Source organism: Hippocampus zosterae, chromosome 17, assembly GCF_025434085.1.
Source record: "Hippocampus zosterae strain Florida chromosome 17, ASM2543408v3, whole genome shotgun sequence".
Lineage (NCBI taxonomy): Eukaryota > Metazoa > Chordata > Actinopteri > Syngnathiformes > Syngnathidae > Hippocampus > Hippocampus zosterae.
This window is the reverse complement of record NC_067467.1, coordinates 14,418,728-14,442,151: the sequence shown is the minus strand read 5'-3', so window position 1 is coordinate 14,442,151 and position 23,424 is coordinate 14,418,728. Positions and strand designations below refer to the sequence as shown.

The 23,424-nt window shown below is 42.1% G+C and overlaps 1 protein-coding gene and 1 pseudogene across 2 annotated transcripts; one reads left to right on the top strand and one right to left on the bottom strand.

Annotated features, from left to right (window-relative positions):
• Positions 1 to 4,918: 4,918 nt before the first annotated feature.
• On the top strand, positions 4,919 to 5,037 carry LOC127590580 (uncharacterized; annotated as a pseudogene).
• A 3,609-nt stretch (positions 5,038 to 8,646) lies between these two features.
• On the bottom strand, positions 8,647 to 22,916 carry slc16a6b (solute carrier family 16 member 6b). Of its 2 annotated transcripts, none has more exons than XM_052049674.1 (6): positions 22,762 to 22,916; positions 16,089 to 16,322; positions 14,544 to 14,687; positions 13,726 to 13,854; positions 10,307 to 11,194; positions 8,647 to 10,210 (listed from the first exon to the last, which is right to left on the bottom strand). In XM_052049674.1, the coding sequence occupies exons 2-6, from the start codon at positions 16,318 to 16,320 to the stop codon at positions 9,951 to 9,953; spliced, it is 1,653 nt and encodes a 550-aa protein (XP_051905634.1). In that variant the 5' UTR covers positions 16,321 to 16,322; positions 22,762 to 22,916; the 3' UTR covers positions 8,647 to 9,950. The 2 variants fall into 2 exon arrangements, with proteins under 2 accessions (XP_051905634.1, XP_051905633.1); XM_052049673.1 differs by lacking the exon at positions 22,762 to 22,916 and adding an exon at positions 19,528 to 19,857.
• Positions 22,917 to 23,424: the final 508 nt, after the last annotated feature.

Here is a 23,424-nt window from a genome sequence, read left to right as displayed (position 1 = left end):
ATTCTACAAAGTATGTGACGGCATGCTTGTATTAACAGACAAGGTGGACTACTTGGAAGGACAGTCAAGAAGAAACAACTTAGTAATTGATGAAATTGAGGAAAAAACGGGAGAAACGTGGACTGAAACAGAGGAAAAAGTTCAAAAAATCCTTATGGAGAAACTGCTGATACAGGGGCAAATTGAGGAAGACAAGACCCTGGCAGACCTCGACCAAGGCCAGTTGTGGTGAAAATTTCTAAGATACAAGGACAGATCAAGGATCCTACAAAAAGCAAAATACTTAAAAGGCTCCAACATCTACATCAACGAAGACTTTACAGATGCCGTACGACAAAAAAGAAAAGAGGTCCTCCCAAAATTAAAAGCTGCACGTGACAGAGGGGAAACTGCCTACTTAAGACATAACAAACTTATTGTCCACCCCCGCACCAGTACTCCAACACAACAGGCTCGAGTTCAACACCATCAAGCAGCATACTGAGAATTTTTCACCACCCGACAATAAAAACTTACTTAGGAAATTCACATACCAAAAAACATGGACTTCGAATCCTTTGATGACCCTTCCAACCATTTGATGACTTCCAACCCTACTGACCACAAGACGTTTGACCCTGAGAACAACTTGGATCCGGACAATAACTTTTTCAAGACCGACCGACCGCGAGGGAGCCAGCGACGACCGACCGTGAGGGAGCCAGTGATGACCGCGAGGAAGCCAGCGACGACTGCAGGGAAGCCAGCGACTGTGAGGAAGTCGGGAGACAACCAGCCTGCGACCACCGTGAGGGAGCCAATGACGACCGCAAGGGAGCCAGAGACGACCGAGAGGAAACTAGCGACGACTGCAGGGGAGCCAGTGACCGCGAGGGAGCCGGGAGACAGCGAGCCTGAGGCAGCCGGGAGACAACCAGCCAGCGAGCGTGAGAGAGCCGGGAGGGAGTCGGCGACGACCGCAAGGGAGCCAGCGACCACGAGGGACCCAGTGATGACAGCGAGAGAGCGAGCGACGACAGCGAGGGAACCAACGACGGCCGTGAGGGAGCCATCGACGACCGCGTGGGAGCGGGAAATTCCCATCCCAAAAACATGAACTTCCAACCCTTTGAAGATATTGACTATAAGCCATTCGATCCCGAGAACAATTTGGACCCAGACAATAACTTCTTCAACAACAAACAAAGGGTAACAAACTCTGACTATTACCTGGATGAACAATTCAACACTAATATAAAATTGGAAAATGCACTTTCGGTAATACACTTAAACAGTAGAAGTCTCTATAAAAACTTCACAAAAATTAAAGAATACCTGACTAAATTCAATAAATTTAAAATAATTGCCATATCAGAAACTTGGCTTGATGAAGATAAAACAACTGAAATGGAAATAGAAGGTTATGAAATGTTTGCAACTAATAGAGAAAACAAAAAAGGAGGGGGGTTGCAATATATGTAGACAAAGCACTTAAATGCAGTAAAATTGAGAGATTGACAAACACAATAGAAAACCTAATGGAATGTCTAACCATTGAAATACACAATAAAAAGGCATCAAATATCATCATAAGTTGCATCTATAGGACACCAGGAACATGTATTGACACATTCAATAAAAAACTAACAGATATGCTCAGTTACTACAACGATAAGAAAACACGATTAATATGTGGTGACTTTAACATTGACTTATTAAACCCAAATAGACACAAAAAAACAACTGACTTCATAAATACTATGTACAGCAACAGCTTTCTCCCAGTAATCCTGAAACCTAGCAGAATAACAGTTGACACGGCCACATTAATAGATAACATATTTATAAATAAGATTGATCATAAAATGGAAAGTGGACTTCTCATTAATGACATAAGTGACCACTTACCTGTTTTTGCAGTTTTTCATAATTATTTCGTTAGAAAAGCTAAATCAACAACTCGTATAACAGAAATAAGACTAAGAACCCAACGTTCCATCGATGCCTTTAAGCAAGACCTAGAAAAACAAAACTGGACCGAGGTCTACTCAAATGAAGACCCAAATATAGCGTTTGAAGTATTTCAGTCTACCATAATCTCCTTATATGATAAACATTTTCCATTAACTAAAGTCTCCAAAAAGTATAAAGACCCAAGTAAGCCATGGATAACGAAAGGCATAGAAAACGCATGTAAAAAGAAAAACAATTTGTATAAATTGTTTTTAAAATTCAGAACTGAAGAAGCAGAAAAAAATATAAGACCTATAAAAATAAACTAGTAAATATTATAAGAACCAGTAAAAGAGATCATTATCATGCACTGTTAGAGCAGAATAAAGGTAACACACAAGAAATATGGAAAATACTTAACCAAGTAATCAGAAATAGTCCTAAAAAAATTGATTATCCAGAGTATTTTATCAAAGGCAAAAATACTATTTTGGAAAAAAACTGCAGAAATAGCAACTGAATTTAATCTTGAATATTTTGTCAACATCGGCAGTAACCTAGCAAAACAAATTCTTGATCCAACAAACCTGTTTGAAATGGATAGATACGTAGAAAAAAACTCCTCCACGATGTTCCTTACTGCTGTAAAACAAGAAAAAGTATCAAATATTATAAAAACTTTTAAAAATAAAAAGTCAATTGATTGCTTTAATATTGATATGACAATAATCAAGCAGATTATAGAATATATAGTGCGACCTTTCACGCACATATGCAACCTGTCATTCAAAGCTGGTATCTTTCCATCAAAAATGAAAATTGCTAAAGTTATTCCAATCTATAAAAGTGGAAAAAAACATCTGTTTACAAATTATAGACCAATATCACTACTACCACAATTTTCAAAAATATTAGAAAAACTATTTTCTCGCAGACTTGATAGCTTTATACAAAAGCATGCGCTGTTAAGTGAGAATCAATATGGATTCAGGGAAAAACGGACCACCTCAATGGCAGTTATGGAGTTTGTGGAAGCAATAGCCACTAATATAGACAACAAAGAATTTACTGTTGGGGTTTTCCTAGATCTAAAAAAAGCTTTTGACACAATAGATCACAGTATATTATTGAAAAAACTAGAAAGATATGGCATTAGAGGTGTAGCTTATAAATGGATAAAAAGTTATTTAGAAAACAGATATCAGTACGTGCAACTCAACAATAAAAAAACGAATCAACTGAAAATCACTCACGGAGTTCCTCAGGGGTCAGTGCTTGGTCCAAAACTATTCATCTTATATATAAATGATATCTGCAAGGTCTCAAAACTATTTAAATGTGTCCTATTTGCTGATGATACAACTTTCTACTGTTCTGGAATAAATATGAAACAGCTCCTGACAACCGTAGAAAACGAATTAAACAAATTAAAAAACTGGTTCGACAGAAATAAATTGTCACTTAACCTGAAAAAATCGAAGTTAATTGTTTTCGGCACAAGACCAATCAAACACCAAGCTAAAATTATGGTAAACTCAATTGAAATAGAAAGAGCGTATGAAACCAAGTTTCTCGGATTAGTAATAGTCTCAAAACTATGTTGGAAACCACATATTGATAACGTAAAAAGAAAAATAGCCAAGACCGTAGGGATCCTCTACAAAACCAAGGAAGTGCTAAATAAGAGATCTTTGTACACATTATACACTTCATTATTATTACCATATATGACCTACTGTGTGTAAATATGGGGAAATGCCTGCAAAACAAACACACTCCCTATTCTCAAACTACAAAAAAAAGCTATTAGAATTATTAATAGATCAAAATATACAGAACCCACAAATCCACTATTTATCAAATTAAATACAATGACATTTTATGACCTGGTTGACTTTAAAATCGCCCAATTAATGTACAAAGCACACAATAACCTGCTCTGCCAAAACATTCAGAAGTTTTTCGAAATTCGATTAAGCAACAATGAATTAAGAGGTACCAACTTATTCAAAAAACTCAAAACAAGAACAAACATCAAGCAAAGAAGTGTATCTAGCAAAGGTGTTAATCTGTGGAATAATCTCCAAACGGACCTAAAAATGAGTAAATCGCTTGCTGAGTTCAAAAACAAATTCAAAAAAATAGTACAAACAACCTACATCAATCAGAGTTAAAATGATAAATTCTAAACATTATATATAATGATAAATCAGAACTAAGTTGATAAATAGAGAAAGGTATTGAAATATCCATTATGAATACAAGAGAAAATTGACGCATGAGTGCCAGGGTGAGGATGTATATAATCCCGATACAAACCAAAAGTTGTAAAAATATCACGGTTAAGGGTAAAGTATGAGCCTTAATGGAGACTTCTTCTTACTTTTTCTTTTCTGATTGATATAAAAATGATTTACTAGATATAAACACATAACGGGGTAGGACTAGATAAGTTTTTACTTCATCCTACTCCCTTGAACATAATAACTGTGTTGAATGAAGACCGATTTCTTTCTTTTTACTTTTTTATCTACCTTATTTTCTGTCAAATTATTACTGTATATGTTTTATGTTCAATAAACAAACAAACAAAACAAACAAACAAACAAAATTGTTTGAAAGCATTATTAGTTATTGATTTTATATCATTTTATTTTTGAATATCGTATGGTTTGACATGGTCAGTCAAAAAATATTTATTGTTAAATTAAGGACTTAATGTTATTTTTGAAATTCAGATGCACTTTAAATGTTTTCTGTTCCAGTTACTAAAGCTGTTCTTTGTTGTAATTTGGTCCATATTTCTTTATTTTTTTATTCTCCTATATGTTAATAAGGATACAGTGTTATGCCAAGGTGTACTTATAACCATTTTATAGGCAAATGATACAATTTACAGTTGTGCAGGGGGATGGGGGGCACGAGATGCTTTCCTCTTCCTTGGGGGGCATGACAGAAAATAATTGAGAACCACTGATCGAAGGGGGCTTACGGCCATACTACCCTGAGAACGCCAGATCTCGTCCGATCTCGGAAGCTAAGCAGGCTCGGGCCTGGTTAGTACTTGGATGGGAGACCGCCTGGGAATACCAGGTGCTGTAAAGGGCAGCCCGGTAGTCCAGTGGTTAGCACGTCGGCTTCACAGTGCAGAGGTGCCGGATTCGATTCCAGCTGCGGCCTACCTGTGTGGAGTTTGCATGTTCTCCCGGGTCTGCGTGGGTTTTCTCCGGGTGCTCCGGTTTCCTCCCACATTCCAAAAACATGCGTGGCAGGCTTATTGAACACTCTAAATTGTCCCTAGGTGTGAGTGTGGGCGTGGAGTGTTGTTCGTCTCTGTGTGCCCTGCGATTGGCTGGCAACTGAATGTCCCCCGCCTACTGCCCGGAGACAGCTGGCATAGGCTCCAACACCCCCCGTGACCCTAGTGAGGATCAAGCGGTTCGGAAGATGAATGAATGAATGATCTAAGGGGCGACAGAAGAGCGAGCGAACCAAATAAGATTACGAATGAGGTGCCTGAGAGGGAGGAAATAATGGAGGCTATGAGTGAGATACGAGAGTCGGCACCGGGAGAAGATGGGGTGAGAATTGGATATATACGGAGTGCGTGTGAGGAAGTGATAGAAAGAGTGATCGAGATTGTGAGGAAGATGTTTGAGCATAGAGCGGACCAGTGGGATGGAAGCGTAAAAGTGGGATTGATGGTACCGTTACACAAGAAGGGGGATAGGAACAATAGAAGCAACTACAGAGGAGTGTGCCTGCTGAGTATGTGTAGCAGAGTGTTAGGAAGAGTGTTAGCGAAGCGATTGAGTCGGTGGGCCGAACACCTGAGGCTCCTTGACGAAAATCAAGCGGGTTTTAGGAAAGGGAGGTCCACAGCTGACGTGATGCAAATGATGGTACGAATACAGGAGGATGTTGAAGATTGTAAGAGGAGAGTTAATCAGGTGTGGAAGACTGCTAGATTTGCAAAAGGCGTATCCGAGAGTGAGTAAACCGGCGTTGTGGATGCTGCTGGAACGGTATGATCTGAAAGGCTGATGTCTGGAGACTATTATGGACCTGCACGAGACGAGAGAGTACAAGGTGAGGGGAAGGGAGGGAGTGAGTGGAGGATGGATGCCAGCAAGTGGGCTGCGAGAGGGATGCTCCACATCACTGATTCTCTTTAACATCTACCATCAGGCGGTGATGAGGCGGGGATTGGCGGCGAGGAGCTAAGATGATAGAGAAAAGAAAATGTTGGTGTGGAGGTGGATACCAGGAGGGTTGTTCGCAGGTGAACATGGGAGAAAAGGAGCTCGGAAACGAAAGAAGTGAGAGTGTCGAGTGCTCTGTTTGCGGACCACACTACAATAGTGGGAACGAAGTGAGAGATTAATGAGAGTGTAAGGAGAGTGAAAAGTGTGATGAATCAGTGGGAAGAGAGGAACAATGAGGAGAAGGAGGAGGTGTTGAAGTTTGGAACAAAAGATTGTGAGGAGTGCAAAAAGGCAGGAAAGCTATGGGGGAGCGTGGAAGGGTGGCTGAAAGGGACACGACTTTCAAAGAGGTGGCAAGGGAGAGTAGAAAAGGCGTGTGTGGAGAGCAGCCTGCTGTATGACTGCCAGGTGAGAACGTGGTTTAAGAAGGATGTGGGAAAACTACAAATGTGGATGGATAAATGCTATAGGTATGCGTTTCATCTATGCTGCATGTCATACGTAAGCATATTTGACAATAAAGATGACCTTGACCTTGAGTGATCGGAATGGAGAACCGCTGAGACAAATGCACGAAAAGGGAGTGAACATGTATGACGTGAGGAAAATGCTGGGAGTAAAATCTATTGAGTGGAAAATCGAGAGGCGAGTGTTGCAAAGAATCGGAAATGTGATGCGTATGGGAAATGAAAGACTAACAAAAGCGATGGTATTAGGGTGGTGGGAGGAACTGGAAGGAAGAGGGAAGATGATGGCACGCAAAAGGAAGACAGTGTTGTATTGGAAGAGAGTAATGAGGAACGTAGGAATGGATTGGACGGAGGTGGAGAGATTAACCAGTGACAGAGAAGGATGGAAGCGGAGAGTGAGTGAGCGTATGGATCATCTGTATAAATGGGAAAATCAGAAGGGTCACAGCTATGAAGCGGGAAGAAACGATGAAAAACTGGAGAGGAATGCTAGGAGGGTGAATGATGGGTTGGAATGTAAGTACGAGGGGTGCGGAAAAGTGTGCAGGAGTAGAGCTGGTCTAACTATGCATGAAAAGCGGATGCACTTCAGGAATGATGAACAGGTGAAGTTTGAGTGTGGGAAATCCCTGACGGGGGCCGACTGCCCAGGAAGGAAGGAAGGTTGAAGGTTAGGGACCGGAGTATTGATAGAATAAATGTAGAGAACGTTATCCCATATTTACTCTTACATTACTACAAAGCTGGTGGCCCGCAAGTCCAGTGGTTAGCGCGTCGACATCACAGTGCAAAGGTACCAGTTCAATTTCAGCTGCGGCCTCCCTGTGTGGAGTTTGCATGTTCTCCCCGGGCCTGCGTGGGTTTTCTCCGGGTGCTCCGGTTTCCTCCCACATTCCAAAAACATGCATGGCAGGCTGATTGGGCGCTCTAAATTCTCCCTCGGTGTGAGTGTGGGCATGGATGGTCTTTTGTCAGTCTGTGTGTGCCTTGCGATTGGCTGGCAACCAATTCAGGGTGACCCTTGTGAGGACAAGCGGATCGGAAAATGGATGGATGGATTACTACGAAGCATTTATTCTGCAGTATGGCCCTGCAATGTTTAACTGAGTGAATCACTGAGAGAGACAGCTGGTTCCCAAGCTTGGACGAGATAAGCCATTATTAAGGAGTGGAGGTGCCGATTGAGAAATGTGGAGCCCCATGTTGTGTTCTGGATTTGGAGGCTTCACCAGCATTCTCAGGCTGAAATCAGATAACTTATGAGGAGTGGAAGTGGTACCTTGAGACGGCGCGTTCGTGACGTGCTCACGCAAATGAGCTTGTGAACTCCTCTAAGCACTGTAGTTCATTGTGTTCCGACCAGACATCTTTGTGTGGCCGTCATCAATGTTTCTGACGTATGTGTGTTGCCCTATTCCTTCCTTTTAGAAGATCGTGTATCATATGTATATGTTTGTCTTTGGGGTCTGACAAGTATATCCCACCAAACAAAGCCTCCCTGTGTGAAGTTTGCATGTTCTCCCCGGGCCTGCGTGGGTTTTCTCCGGGTGCTCCAGTTTCCTCCCACATTCCAAAAACATGCATGGCAGGCTGATTGGACGCTCTAAATTGTCCCTAGGTGTGAGTGTGGGCGTGGGCGTGGATGGTTGTTCGTCTCTGTGTGCCCTGTGATTGGCTGGCAACTGATTCAGGGTGTCCCCCGCCTACTGCCCAAAGACGGCTGAGATAGGCTCCAGCACCCCCCGCGACCCTTGTGAGGATCAAGCGGTTCGGAAAATGGATGGATGGATGGATGGATGGATTATTCTTATCTCAAATCATCTTTTACTAATGAAACGAATGTAAAATGCCCTTGATCCATTCCAGGCGTATCCCCTCAAACAATTGTAATGTGTACTTAAATGAGGAAAAATAGCAATAATACGTTATAAAAAACACACCATATGTCATGATAGCTTGCCCCTTTTGACTCAGCATTTAGCCAGCCCTGCATCACGGTACACTGTTAGAAAAAAAACAACAACAAATCACCCTCCACAAAACTCTTAAGACTTTTTTCTTCATTGAAAAAACCCACAACTATGAAATCAACACATAACAGGCAACTGGCTGCAAAGTGTTTGTTAAAAAAAGACACTGGCACTGAAAATAAACAAATGCTCATTTGAAACAGTATGAATAAAAGGTAAACAGCAACTACAGAAGGGTTTGGGAACTAAACTTCAGGTGAGGGTGTGCACCGTCATGAGAGGGGAGGGGCAACATCTTTGTCCTGAAAAACATTTCATTCACACATACTGCATAATGAAACATACATGCCCATCTCGTTCAACGTGTACCGGTGCATTTAGGTCTGTATGACATTGTACCCCCACTATTTGTAGGGGAAATATCGGACCAGTCCAACAATAGTCAAAATCTGTGTATAGGTGACAGCCATTAAAATGCATTAATAAAAGATCAAATACAATAAAATAAAAATGAACCCCCTCCCCCAATTTGTTGTAAAGCGGTGATATACCACCGACAAGCTTTCTGTACAAAAGCAAAAGGTTGCCTCTCACCCGAAATCTTATTTTTTAATCCTGAACCCCCCGCGCCCCCCACAAAACAGGTATGTGCGTATGCAGGGCTCCACTGTATTCTGAACGCTGATATTTCAGATCTTCATCGCTTTTCCAACACGTATGCTGTTGTGTAACAAGGTCATTCTAATGGCAATGAATACGAACGGAGTAACAAAGTACAAATAAAATCAATGCCTTTGAGTGAAAACAAGAACTAACGTGCTGAGGTTTGTAAGGCTTGTGCGAAATCTAGAAATGAACACTCGCTGATGTGCTGTTTTATATTTCTGTCTTTTTCTGCGCCGACATTTAAATCTTGATGATCACGGACATGCAGATAGGTTGCATGCCTTAACATGAGCAGGGTTCCTGCGTGCACTGCATAATTTCAGTCTTGCGTTGTGCTTGCTCATGCGGGGTCTTCATGAGTGAGGAGTGTGGCTCTTGACCTGCTCCGTGCGGAAAGTGCCCTGACACAACTTCTGTTGTAATTTGGCGCTTGTATAAATAAAATGGACTGGATCTGGTGGGAGTTACAGAAGCCTGTGAAGTGTTTATAAGCAGATCGTGTGACAGAGTCGACAAAGATTTGAAACCATATGCTCAGCATGGCTGTCTTTGGTCTCCTTTAGATTGAGCTTCAAGCTTGTCAGAGTGGGCGACACCTGAGATTGGAAAACGAGCAGCAGCTGTAGATAGGTGATGGAAATTTGGCGGCCTCCTCATCTGTGTCGGATTTGTTGTTGTTTTTTTCATCTGCTGAGGCTCTTTCGGGCTCATATTATACAAGTGTTGTCTCCAGACATAGACTTTTTCACGGGGCTGTCCTCGACTGTCATATCCACCTCCAAAAAGTCCGGCAGGTCGTTGTCCTGGAAAGTTTTCTCTCCCTCCTCCGCAAATTCACCTTTCCGCTTCCGGCACATGCCAGACTTGACTGGACCAACCAGAGCGAGACAGACGGCGCTGAGCCCCATCCCGACGGCACAGGAGTAAAAAGCAGCACCGTAATTATTGGTGATGTCCACCAACACACCTGGGGAGAAAGGGAACAACATTTTAGGATGGAAATCCAGCCGAGCGACGAAGGTCAACAGAATTTGCCATCTGACAAAGCCAAACAATGTTCTACCTCCTAGAGGTGGTCCGGCAAGTCCAGCAAAGCTCTGAATAAAAACGTAGACTCCCACAGATGTGGCCATTTTGTCAATGCCCACCACGTCCTCCTCTGCCAGCATGGGGATGTGCGTGGAGCCCACAGTGCCCAGGAAGTAGCCGTAGATGGCACAGCAGACCACCAGGCCCCAAAAGTCCCGTACGATGGTGAAGGCCACCAGCACCAGACACAAAAATACAACACACCAGAGCAACACCAGGGTCTTTCTGCAAGTGACTTTGTTCAACAACACGCCAATGGACAGACGGCCAAAGATCTCGGCCACCGCCATCACAGAGAGCATATAGGACGCCATGCTGGGCTCCACGCCATGGCTTTTACTCAGTTCGACGATGTAGAGCTGAGGGGCAAAAAAGCCCAGAGTGGCAAAAAGGCCAAAGAGCGAGTAGCAAATGAAGGCACCGTCTTTCAGGACAGAGAAATCCAGCAGTTTGGATTGGGGTGACACGTTCGACTCAGAATGCACCTTGAATGGGGAGGGCGGTGTGGATGATGACGGTTCCTGGTTCTCTTGGCCCTGCAGCTCCCACTCCACCTTGATTTCCACTCCTGCCATCCCCAAATCCACATTTGAGGCAGAAAGGGAAGTGACGCCTGAGTCCTCTGAACTCTGGGAACCTCCTGAACTGATGGAGGTTCTGGTTTGTTCATTTTCCAACTCATAAACCTCCCCCAGCTGTTCCAGAGGGAGTTGCTCGACCATTTCATTGTCCTCCTTTTCAAGCTCCGGCCGGATGAGGATTGGACGAAGAAGAAGGCCACAAGCAATAATACAAGATTGAAAAACTCCAAGGACAATGAGACAGCGCCGCCATCCGATGTGCTGCTTCAGCTTCGTGAAGGCTGTGGGGAAACAAAACAAGTTTGTAGTTTCGGGTGTGTCAAGCATTCATATTGAGGTTTTACATCCTCAGTAGACATGTTTGTTTCGGATGGGTGTGTTATGATTGTACTCAGTCCAAAGTCATTATTTGGTCTTATTTCCCTCAAGGCAAGAAAGTAAGTGAACATGAAAAACAATGACGCAGCAAAGTTTACAAGGGCAACACCGTGAGATCGTGGAAAGTGGACATATCACCAGCCTCTGAGGTCACTCTCCATTCTCTCATCTAGAGCACTGTAATAATAGTAATTCATCATTTTGAGTGGCTGTGGTGTTTACTGCTGACTGAGAGGCAGAAATGCTGACAACAACTGCATTGTGCAGCCGTAGAGTTTCATCAGAAAACCCCCGAGCCCAATTTTCTACTGGTAGCACTGCTGCGACCAAATTTCTCAGTGCAGTGGTACCTCTACTTAAGAACGTCTCTTCATATGAAATGAAGAAAAAAAGTTAGGAAATGCCTCATCAGGAAAATATTGCCTCTTGTTACCAAATGAATTTCAAGATACGACAGGTCAAAATACAGTCTGGGCTGCTACTCACAGCTCAGAGTTTTCTGAATGCAACATACACATAGCTGCTCTGCCATTGGCTACTACGAGTGTCTATGCAGGGTCCTCGTCATTCGCCCCTCGGGCCATTAGGCGGTCCGATAGTTTTACGTAAATGTGAATCACCCAGAAAAAGTGTACACCAGTAGGGGGATCGCTCACGATGATGTTGTTTGCTGTTGGCCATTTTTGAAGGGTTGTTAAAAGCCGACAAAAGATCAGTTCAAGACAAAATGCGGGGCAAAAAACACTTTGGAGAGAGAACATGAACTAAAGAGGGCAAAAAAATGATGAGGACGTAGTTAAAGGTTTTATTCTTTACTCCATTCTTTGCTTTTTATAATGTGCACAACTTTCATTTATTGTGCAATAATCCAATTGTAACATGTATTTATAAGATATTTTGATGCAATTGTATGCTTTAGAAAACATTTGTTTGAATTTTGAGGGATGTTTGGAACAGATTAGGGCATTTACATGGAAAATGCGTCTACTTACAAAATTTTCTAGTTAAAGAAATTTCGTTCAGAAAAAATTACCGGTAGTTTCATAAGTCGACTGACCACTGTATACAACAAATTCTCAACATGCCCACCATTATCGATTTTGAGCTGATTTTTCATTAACATTATACAGAGAGGGATGCACTACCATTTGCCTGGGCATGCTTCAAACTGCACTAAACTGTTGAGATGTCACTGTCATAAATTATATGTTGGTTGAGTGTGTGGTTTTGTCACCAGTTTTCAGCAGGCTTATGAGGAATTTGTTATGTTAACTGTTTTGTAGCGCTTTGTTACAGCTGCAGCTGTTGTGAAAGCGCTCTATAAATCAGGATGTATTGTATTGTATTGTATTTTTTCATCATCCCTTTCAGGGATAGCGGTTACTACACTGGACAGCTTATCATGTTATCAGGTTACAAGGTACATGAAAGGGTTACATTGTTTTTTGGATTGATGAATCATATGATCAATTTCTTATCCCTATGAAAGGGTTAACGTTTTTATTACGTTTGTCTTTCGTTTTTCAAATCCAGTTTATTTTGATTTGTTTTTAGAGCTGGTTTGTTAGTATATAAAGTAAAGTGCAGTTGTGCCGTAAAGTAATACGGAAATAAATACCGGTAAATGTAATATAAAATTAATGCCAAATGCTCATGAATGAAAAAATGAAATTAATTGTTAAAAATTAAAACAATGGACATTTTCACTATAATTACAGATAGTTTTACAAACTTAAAATGTAGTTTCAGTTTGTTGTAATAAAAAAACAACAACAAACATTCATTTTTATACTCAATACAAAAATGTTTTTTTGTTTGTTTGTCATTTCATTCGTTATTGTCAACTGTAATGTTGGTTTTCAGTCTGTGTGCACTGAACGCTTATTAGCGCCATCAAATACACATGCAAACAGCGCTTATAAGAAAAGATATGCTAGTATACCAGTCCATTATATTTGTTACAAAAACTACAGAAACTCTGTTTATTTTCACTTTTCATTCCATTTCAATCATACTGCAAATGTGCTTGCATGCAGCGTGTTTATCAATGGGCTTGCGTGGATGAGTGCGTATGTATGGAGCCATGTCGATATGACTCACATGTTGCCGTACAAATGGAATAAGCTCTGTATCCGTGGTCCACATGCAAGTCCAAAGTGTATGCAAAATGTGGAAACTATGAAGGACTGAAAAAGGTGACCTTTAACCACAAGGTCTAATACAATGCCCGTGTTGGAGGGACCATTAAAAAATATGCACTTGCACAAACATGACCAGATAAGATGAAATTCTTATTCACACACACTTAGAGGCAAAAAGGATTGCATATTGTAGTCACAGTCTCAATTGGATTATAGAAGGAACACAACAAATGTCAATATTTTGACACAATTGTTTCTGTCTTCTGAAAGTGTATGACCTACTGAATCCTCACCTGGTGCAAATGCAAAGATGGCGAAAGATTCCCCGGAAGAAGCAGCAGAGGTGACGAGGGCCCGACACCTGGAGAAGTACTGTGCAAGAATTGTGACAGTGGGGAGGAAGGTAAGGCAGTAGCCAAAGCCTGTAAACAAAGAGGAGACAAGAAAAAGGGGACATGACAGCCACTGGCCCGCATGGTAGGAACACAGCACGGCTAGGGGGTTGGGTCAAAGGTCAGGGTGTCAGGTCACTCCTGTGTCAGAGCTGGTGGGTTGCTTGGGAGAGTTCAGCTTTACTACAGCAGCAGCTGAAAGACAAATGCATGTAAAGACAAAAAAAAAAAGAGACGGGGAGAGAAGAGAAAAGGGATTGTCGAGTTAGTTTTGGTCAGTTAAAAGAGAGACACGGCAGTCAGGGTGGGAGAGCTAGCAGTGCTTTCTGTCCACAAAACAAAAAACCCAAAACAAGTTCACATCCACATCTAATTTCACGAATTAGCTCATCATCAGCAAAGGAATTTAGAATCTATTACTTTCATACGGTCAATGTCCAGCACTACGTCTGAAAATATTTGTTGTCGTAATTTGCAGCCGAAGTTGTGTCCGTCTTTCATAGACAGCGAGGTACGCATTCACTGGACAGTTCTGGAAGAAACGGATTTGGCTGTTGACACTGCTAGAAGTCCCTTTCGTTCAAAATAAATAAGGTGTCAGACGAGACATGTCTGCAACAGTACGGCCCTGTAAGTGTCACAAAGCGGCAGGACAGACAGGCATACGACACAGCTAGATGCAGAGATAGCTGCAGAGAAACGAGGCTCATATGAACTACCTGAGACTATGCCAATGGTGATGTACATCTCGTTGATGGAGTTGGTGAAAGCGGAGGTGATGGTACCCAAGCTGATGAGGACGCCCCCCAGCATTACGATGATGCGATGGCCAAAGCGATTGCTCAACATGGTGGAGAGGGGGGCTGCGGGGAAGAAAGAGCATGGGGATCAATAACTTCATCGTGGCTGAGACCACAACAAAGTATTTGTTTCCAGATGTATCAAGTCCATGTATCATCCATCCATCCATTTCATCTTTTATCTTCAAAGGTCGCAGGGGGCTCTGGAGCCTATCCCTGCTGTCTTCGGGCAGTAGACGGGGGACACCTTCAACCAGCTGCGAGCCAATCGTAGGGCACACACATGAACAATCATCACTCACACCTCGGGACAATTTGGAGCGTTCAATCAGCCTGCCATGCATGTGTTTGGAATGTGGGAGGAAACCAGAGTACCCAGAGAAAACCCACACAGGCCCAGAGAGAACATGCAAACTCCACACAGGAAGGCCATCGAACCCACAATCTCAGCACTGTGAGGTCGATGCGCAAACCACTCGACCACCAGGTAGGTATCAAATCATGAAGCATAAAATACTTTTACTCCGACATTTTCACACGTTATATTTAAATTTTTGGATTGTGTTCATTGCAGCTTGTCATTGTTAAAAAAAATCAACATAAAGAAAAAATAAAGTAATGGAGAAATCACGCCAGGAGAGTGACTTGGAAGAAAAGTATACACATTCCGACACAATTCTGGTTTGTACGCGATTCATCACACCTGCCCTCGGTATGCTGATGACTTTTAGCAGCCTTCACAGATTCCTGCAGCGTAGTTTGGATGCAAACTTACCTTGCAATAAAAGTTATTCATAAGATGCCACTGAAGTTTGACACTGAAGATTTGCACTCTTGGAATATTTAAGGTAACAAGTCATCATGTGTTCCGCGACATGAAACACGTAAATGCTCGGTTGTACATTTGGTTCTTTAATGCATTTCAACTCTAGGCCGACTAAATGTGATCATTTTCAATGGGTATCCACAATACAGAATATACAGTTGAAACAGGTAGCAATGAACATTTTTACTCTTTTGGGAGTAAAAATGTCTGTTTTTACTCTTTTGGGAGTAAAAATGTCTTGTGAGGTTGGTTGGTTAGTCCCTCCCCGCCCCCAAAAAAACATTGCGAAAATAGCATTCCACAGCATTGCAATGTGGATTTGAATTTGATGACTTGTTCAACCCCTACGTCCTTGTCAAACTAATCAGCATTTATGTACAAAGTTACTGATAATTGGTAAACACGCTTAAGTACCCCCAGATCTTTGTATACTTTTATAAACATCAGTTTGATCTTTCGTCATGACACACACCCAAAACAGGCTTTTGGATTTTTGATGAATACTGTTTAACGTTTTCAGGGACAGTGGTTACGACAATAGTTTATCATGTCATCAGGTTACAGGTTATCATTATTGGTGCATGAAAGGGTGAATATGAGAAGAGAGCGACCAAACATACCACCCTAAAACAACTCACCGGTAAAAGTGAAGATGAAGACGCAGATGGAGATGACCCATGAAACCCGACTGTTACTCTCCTCAAATTCCTCCATCAAATCCTGGAGAAAGATCCCCAGGCTTTTGAGAGCCCCATAGGTGCAGATCTCCACGATGAAGAAGGTGGCAGCTACAGCCCAGCCCCAGCCACCTTCGGGCACCTCCGTGTAGACATTTGGACCCAGGCAACCACGGGAAATGGATGCCTTCATGACTGCGACAAGAAAAGAATACATTAGCACTATAAGGCCCGTGTAACGGATTTTGACATGGCGAATTTCAACGAATTTCAACCCAAATCCTCCATCCTCAAATCTACGAGCACTGGTAGCAGTGGCGGGCCGTGCATTTCAACCTTAGGCCTTCAGTGACATCACATAGATGTACATACACAATATCGGCTCGTCAAACAGCACTTAATTTCAGGAGCATTTAAAACCATCAAGTATACATTCACAATTAAGAGCAGGAAACAAAATTTACAGATATTGTCAAAAATAAAAAGTGTAAAAAAAATATTTGGTGTTGTGTGAAAAATGAAATACAAATGTTTTATTGAAAACAAGAAAACAAAACCCGACTTAGTTTCTTTCTCAGATTTGACATAAGACCATCATGGGACGAGACATAAGTGAGCCTTAACTAACCAGTGGAACATCTGATAAACACCAATCGATGGGATCGGCTTTGATTACTGACCTTTTCATTCATTTTTATAAAATCTCGCAATTTATTTCCTTGTCACACAAGACAATCATGCGGCACCAAAGCACACTTAAAAAACACAGGACAACGTTGTTGCAATATGCGTGAAAAATTGGCTCAAAATGTCACATAAAAGGCAAATGTATTCCGTGCTCAGCAGCACTTCATTAACCTCTCCTGCAAAAATGTCCCCAAATAAAATTGAATCATCCAAAACATGGTCGAGTTGAATCTCAACCACTGTATGCCAAACTACGGAAAGCTATGCCTATTAATAATAATTGGACCTTCAATTTGGGAAGCTAAACTTGATAGCATGATTGAGAAGCAGAACTTGGCAGAAATTACTGTACAAGACACGTAGATTTTATCAAGGGATGGCTGGTGATACCTTGAAGAATTTGACAAATCAGATTTAATTTCCTTGCAGAATACACTTCTGTTACAGTAATAATAATAATAATACATATTATTTATAAGCGCCTTTCAAAACACCCAAGGACACTTTACAATAACAAAAAAACACAAAACAATACAGGTTAGTTTATTTTGTTGTTTCGCTCCTTTTTTTGGTGCTTTTTAAAACCATCCATCCATCCATCTTCTACCGCTTATCCGGGGCCGGGTCGCGGGGGCAACAGCTTTAGCAGGGAAGCCCAGACTTCCCTCTACCTAGCTACTTCTTCCAGCTCTCCCCGGGGGATCCTGAGGCGCTCCCAGGCCAGCTGGGCGACATAGTCTCTCCAGCGTGTCCTGGGTCTTCCTCGGGGTCTCCTCCTGGTGGGACATGCCCGGAACACCTCACCAGGGAGGCGTTCAGGAGGCATCCGAATCAGATGCCCAAGCCACCTCATCTGGCTCCTCTCGATGTGGAGGAGAAGCGGCTCGACTCGGAGCCCCTCCCGGATGACCGAGCTTCTCACCTTATCTCGAAGGGAGAGCCCGGACACCCTGCGGAGAAAACTCATTTCGGCCGCTTGTATCCGGGATCTCGTTCTTTCGGTCACGACCCATAGCTCGTGACCTTTTTAAAACTATTTTGTATATTTGCCTGGTATAAGCTACACTGCTGATTTTTGAAGAGAAGCTAAAGTTTATTTAGGGTTGGGGACGAAATCGTTTCCGTTTGACTGTGAACCGCAATAACATTTGAAACTGTTAGTGTGACCGTATTTTGCGTCTCTTGTGGTGGTAGTCAGCTTTTGGCTTCTATCAAGTGTGTGCCGCAACAGAAAACATGGAAGAAGCGAATCACAAACTCTGATAATGAGTCTGACTTATTTTGTAAGGAAGATGTAGGGGGAAAAGGCAGGATGAGCAAGATAAACTGGTTGAGGTATTTCCATGGGACATAGTCAATGAACTGTAATACTTTGCTGTTGATAACCACAAACTTGCGGGGAATGACATTTTCTGATAATCTTGAAACTGTCTGCCGAAACATTAGCTTTACCTTTTTAGTAGGGGTGGGACAGTAATCGGGTATGCGTGGGCTGCTGCACGATAGAATGTGCCTTTATGGACTCTGCTTTTTTGGTTTTGGACTACGGCGACACATTTGAGGCAAGATGGTTTTAATGTGTTTGGTGAGTCCCCCCCCCCCCCCCCCCAATTCTAAAAAGTGATTAGTTTTTTTCCTGTATCTCAAAATATTAGCCTATCAAAATCATTTTCCATTTTCAAACATTTCTTATAAAGCTCCAGGGAGCCACTAGATGTCGATAAAGAGCCGCATGCAGCTCTGGAGCCGAGTGTTGCCGACCTCCGCTGTAACCTGATAACATGATAAGCTGTCCACTGTAATAACCGCTGTCCCTGAAACGGTTACATTTGTGAAATATGACTTAAGCAGAAACATCCACTTGTTTTCTTATCTATCTGAGTTTGTGTCTGAAGTAGAACTTTTCTGTTCTACTTCAGGCCAGGGGTCTACTTCGGTCCTTGTGAGCCACTATCCAGCCTGCTTTATATAACCTGATTCAAATGATCAAGATGATCCTATAAAGCAGGCTGGATAGGGGTACACAAGTACCAGACTTGGAGACTCCTCTTTGAAGCAGAGGAAGAGAGATGGGCAGAAAAAAGTTGAATAATCTATGTATCTATCTAGCCATCCATCCATCCATCCATCCATCCATCCATCCATCCATCCATCCATCCATGTCTGTTTGCTGAAGTAAGTCACCTTTTTGGAAATGGATGTACTGTGATGCATCCCACTTGGCACATAGTGAGTGTCGAGGTGGGATTTCTTCGCAATCTAGGCTTCCACAAGCTTAATATTTTGTTCTTTTATTTTGTGTCTTTATAGTTTGCAAATGCGGCCATTAAAGCAATGCGTGCTATGTGGTTCAGGACATCCGCAGTGCAGAAGGGATGGTGATGCAAGTATGCGGCATTTCAGTGGTTTGTGACCATGCAATGCAGGCTACAGGATGACTCGAAACAGCCCGCTGCACTTACTGTCCTCTGCTGTTTGTATGTGACAGACATTCCGACATTTACCTTCATTTTACACCCACAATTCACTTAAATGTGAACCTCGACGCGGACACTGGTGTGTAACTGTGCTCTGTTCTATACGTTGAACCTATGTAATAGACAAAGCGCATCCACACGAACACTAGTAACAAAGCAATCCGCCGAGCGAGAGCAGCCGACTGAGACCAGACAGCATCCAGCAGCGGCGGTCGCGAATATAACTAGTGACTTACCGGCAGAGCGGTGACCGGAGAATAGCTCTTGAACAGAGGAAGCGTTGCCTGCTGGTGGAACTAACACAAATGCTTTCTCATTGCTTTGCTGCTCTACTCAATCGTGAGGAGTCGTACTCGAGCCTGCCCATAAAACATCTCATTGCCAACGATGTTACTTGTCGCTTTCGGCTGAGATATGGACAGTCGCTAACATTATGGTTTAAATGACAAATGTGCCGGCAGAAGCGGCGGCATCTTCTCATCCGCACCTCTTGTAGCCGGTCTGGCAGTCAACGTACTCCTGCCTGTTTTGACAGCTCTTTACCGGCTCAAGCTGGTATTCAAACGCGGACGCGCAAACTTGTCCGTCATGAACGCGCAGAGCTCAGAAAGCGGTTGCGTGCAGCTCAGATAAGCACGCAAGACCTTCCTCATGCAACGTGGGACAAATTTTGTAGCGTCCAGCTTTAAAAAAATATGATTCTTATATATGATGTGGTAAACCCACTACAATTCTTTTTTATTGGTCTTATTAGTTCGGTATTGGGTTCTTTTGAATATGGCGTACTCTTTTGTACTGTTTGTTCAGTTGTCGATTTCGTTTAAAATATATATATCTACGTAGGTAATACTGAGATGCAGAGGAGTATCTAAATGAAACAAAAGTCCTATTAATGCGACAAGCCGAGTGCAGTATTACGCGATTTCAAAACTAGCCTCTTTTGTGTTTTGATGCTGGTTAGCTGAACCATACAGCAAAATGTAGTACGTACACGGCAATATCAAATTGAGGCCTTTGATCTATTTCTATAGCGCATTGAATTATGAATCCATGCCAAACTCAGTTTTCCTGGGTAAAATAATTAACCGCACAAGGAGACCGAGGGTGTACTGGTCGAACAACTAAGACGCACTCGACGATTGACTTAGAGTGCATTATTCGAATGACCACTAAGCTGCACTAATACGCCGACTCTGTTTTACGAGTGACGTTTTTCCACTGCTGTTATGCATAAAGTATGGCATTTCTGTGCACTCGTACAGTCTCAACCTTTCTTCAATGATGCCCCCCCCGCGAAAGATTTTTATTTTTATTTTTTAGCCAAGTACCAACTAACTACCGCAAAGCATTTTGGGAGGGGAATAAAGAGTGCAGTGCAATCAGGGTCTGATTTATTAACTTAAAACATGAACTTAATTTTAAATAAAGATCAGAAACTGCTTAAAACAGTTATCTTAAAATACGGATGTTTCTTGTGACATTTTATTGTATTTGGCCATTAAAATGTAATTTTTGGAATATAATTCGTATTTGCACAATATCGACTCAAAACCAGACTCCCAACAAAACTTCGCATTGAAATTGTTCCGACCTACTCTTAATGGTGTTAGTTGCTTAGCTCAAAGGGAGTAGGAAGATGTACAAAGTACCAAAAACCAACCTAGTCCTCCACCTTGTTCTGTATATCTTATCCATCCATCAATTTTCCGAGCCGCTTAAGCCTCACTAGGGTCGCTGGCGGTGCTGAAGCCTATCCCAGCCGTCTTCGGGCAGTACTTACTCAGCTCAAATTATTAGGCTAGTAGGTTTTTATTTACAATAATGTATTACAAAATAAAAACAAAACAAACAAAATGAAATACGCTACTCTTAACATATATACAAATAATTTTACATATAACATATATAACACATATAACTTGTAACCCCATATATCATTAATGTGAAAAACATGTATGTCCATTTTGGTCATGTTTACATTTTTTTACTTTGATGGGCGGCGGCACGGTGAACGACTGGTTAGCAAGTCCCCTCGCCCCACAGTGCAGAGGGGTGGGGTTCGAGTCCGACTCCGGCCTTCCTGTGTGGAGTTTGCATGTTCTCCCTGGGCCTGCATGGGTTTTCTCCGGGTACTCCGGTTTCCTCGCACATTCCAAAAACATGCTTTGTAAGTTAAGGGAACACTCGAAATTACCTAGGTGTGATTGTGAGTGTGAATGGATGTTCATCTGTATGTGCCCTGCGATTGGCTGGCAACCAGTTCAGGGTGTTCCCTGCCTTCAGCCCGTAGACAGCTGGGATAGGTTGCAGCACACCTGCGACCTTTGTGAGGATAAACGGATTAGAAAATTGATGGATGGATGGACGTTGATGGGATGCCTGAAATGCAGACACCCCATTACCATAAAACTTTTTTTAAATGACAAAAATAGCCATACATATTTTTCACAGGATAGCCACAATATGAAAACAAAATAAAACCCCTTTATACACATGGACTGCTAATATTATCAATGGAGAGCACGTGTATGACAAATTTTGCATATAATTCTACATGTTCCATTTCATATTTGTACCTGATGAACACATATTGTAAAACTGTTTTTTAAACTCTTTTAAAATATGTGTGTGTCTGAGTGGGGCAATGAGAACCACTAACTTTGTACACTTTGTCGAACTTTGTACACTTTGTCGCTTTATAAAGTTCAGTCCACTAACTTGCCCATAGTTTACGGGCAGAGTTGCCACATTTAATATGGCGGATGCGTTCACGTAAATTTGTACAGGGATCATTCCACACAAGGCGGGGTCTACCTATGTTGACGTCTATGAACTAAACAGGTTTGCTCCAGTTGAGAAGCAATACCGGCTCACACCGGCTTTCAACGTTCGCTGGAGGAAGCCAGATCCGAGAATTAAATGAGTCATCACGTGTGAAGTGGTGTAGTTGGAACAAAACGTTACCGTCTTTGAAATTCATTTCCCCAAACGTGAGTCAGAGTCTGACACTGACGCACAATTACAACGGTGAGCTGATGCGTGGGATGAAAAACAGCACCAGATGTTGTTCAGCGTAAAAACCCATCCGTGGTCCATTGCAAGGTCCAACCAACAGACACAATCAAACCAGGTTGATGGCGAGTGTCTTCTTCACACATTTGGTAAAATAGTTCGTCAGACAAGTTTTAGGAAAATTAAAAGAAACAGATGCATTTTACTCAGTTTGAGACTTGATTAATACATTTACAGCGCCAGAAGTCCCCCCCGCCCCAACAATACCTTGTTAACATATACAATTAAAACTCATTAAAATATACACCCAACTCCACAATCATCTAAAAGTGTGTGTAAACTTCTGCTTTTTCAAATTTGGACATTTTTCACTAATTTCCCAAGTACATATTGTATGCAATTACTTTACAATATATGTATTATTACTATTAACAGTGTATACAGTACGAATCACTCACCTGCTATTGGCTGAGGCTAATTCTTCTGGTATGTGACCCAAAAGAGCCCTAAACTACGCGATTGCTTCGATTTAAGTCAGAAGAGAGCGATGAAAAGTGGGCATGTATTGAAATGTCGGCCAGCCCTCAAATCCGATTGGACCTCGAAATACCCATTCAAAACCACAGACAAATGCCCAAATTAGGTTGGGGATTAGGAGGAGTCTTTGAATGTGTGTGTGTGCGTGCGTGTGTGCGTGCGTGTGCGTGTGTGTGTGTGTGCGTGTGTGTGTGCGTGTGTGCGTGTGTGTGTGTGCGTGTGTGTGAAGGAAATCACTTTTTAATCACAAAATGCTCAAAGCTTTTACATATGTGACCATTTTAATACAGCATTAAACAGTCCAAAATGTGGGTGTTTAAGTAACATGCCTCGATTGTGGATTTATTTTGTTGATTTATCTTTTTTTTTGATAAATTGATTTCAATCCTTGATTCTAATGAAGTTGGACAGTTGTGTAAAACTTAAATACAACTGAATTCAATGGTTAGCAAATCATTTTCAACATACAGTATATTCAGTTGGATTTGCTAAAAACACAAGATAGTTAAAGGTCAAACTATTAAACTCTTTGGGGGGTTTTGTTGGGGGGTTGCAAAATACCCATTTTGAACTTGATGCCTGCA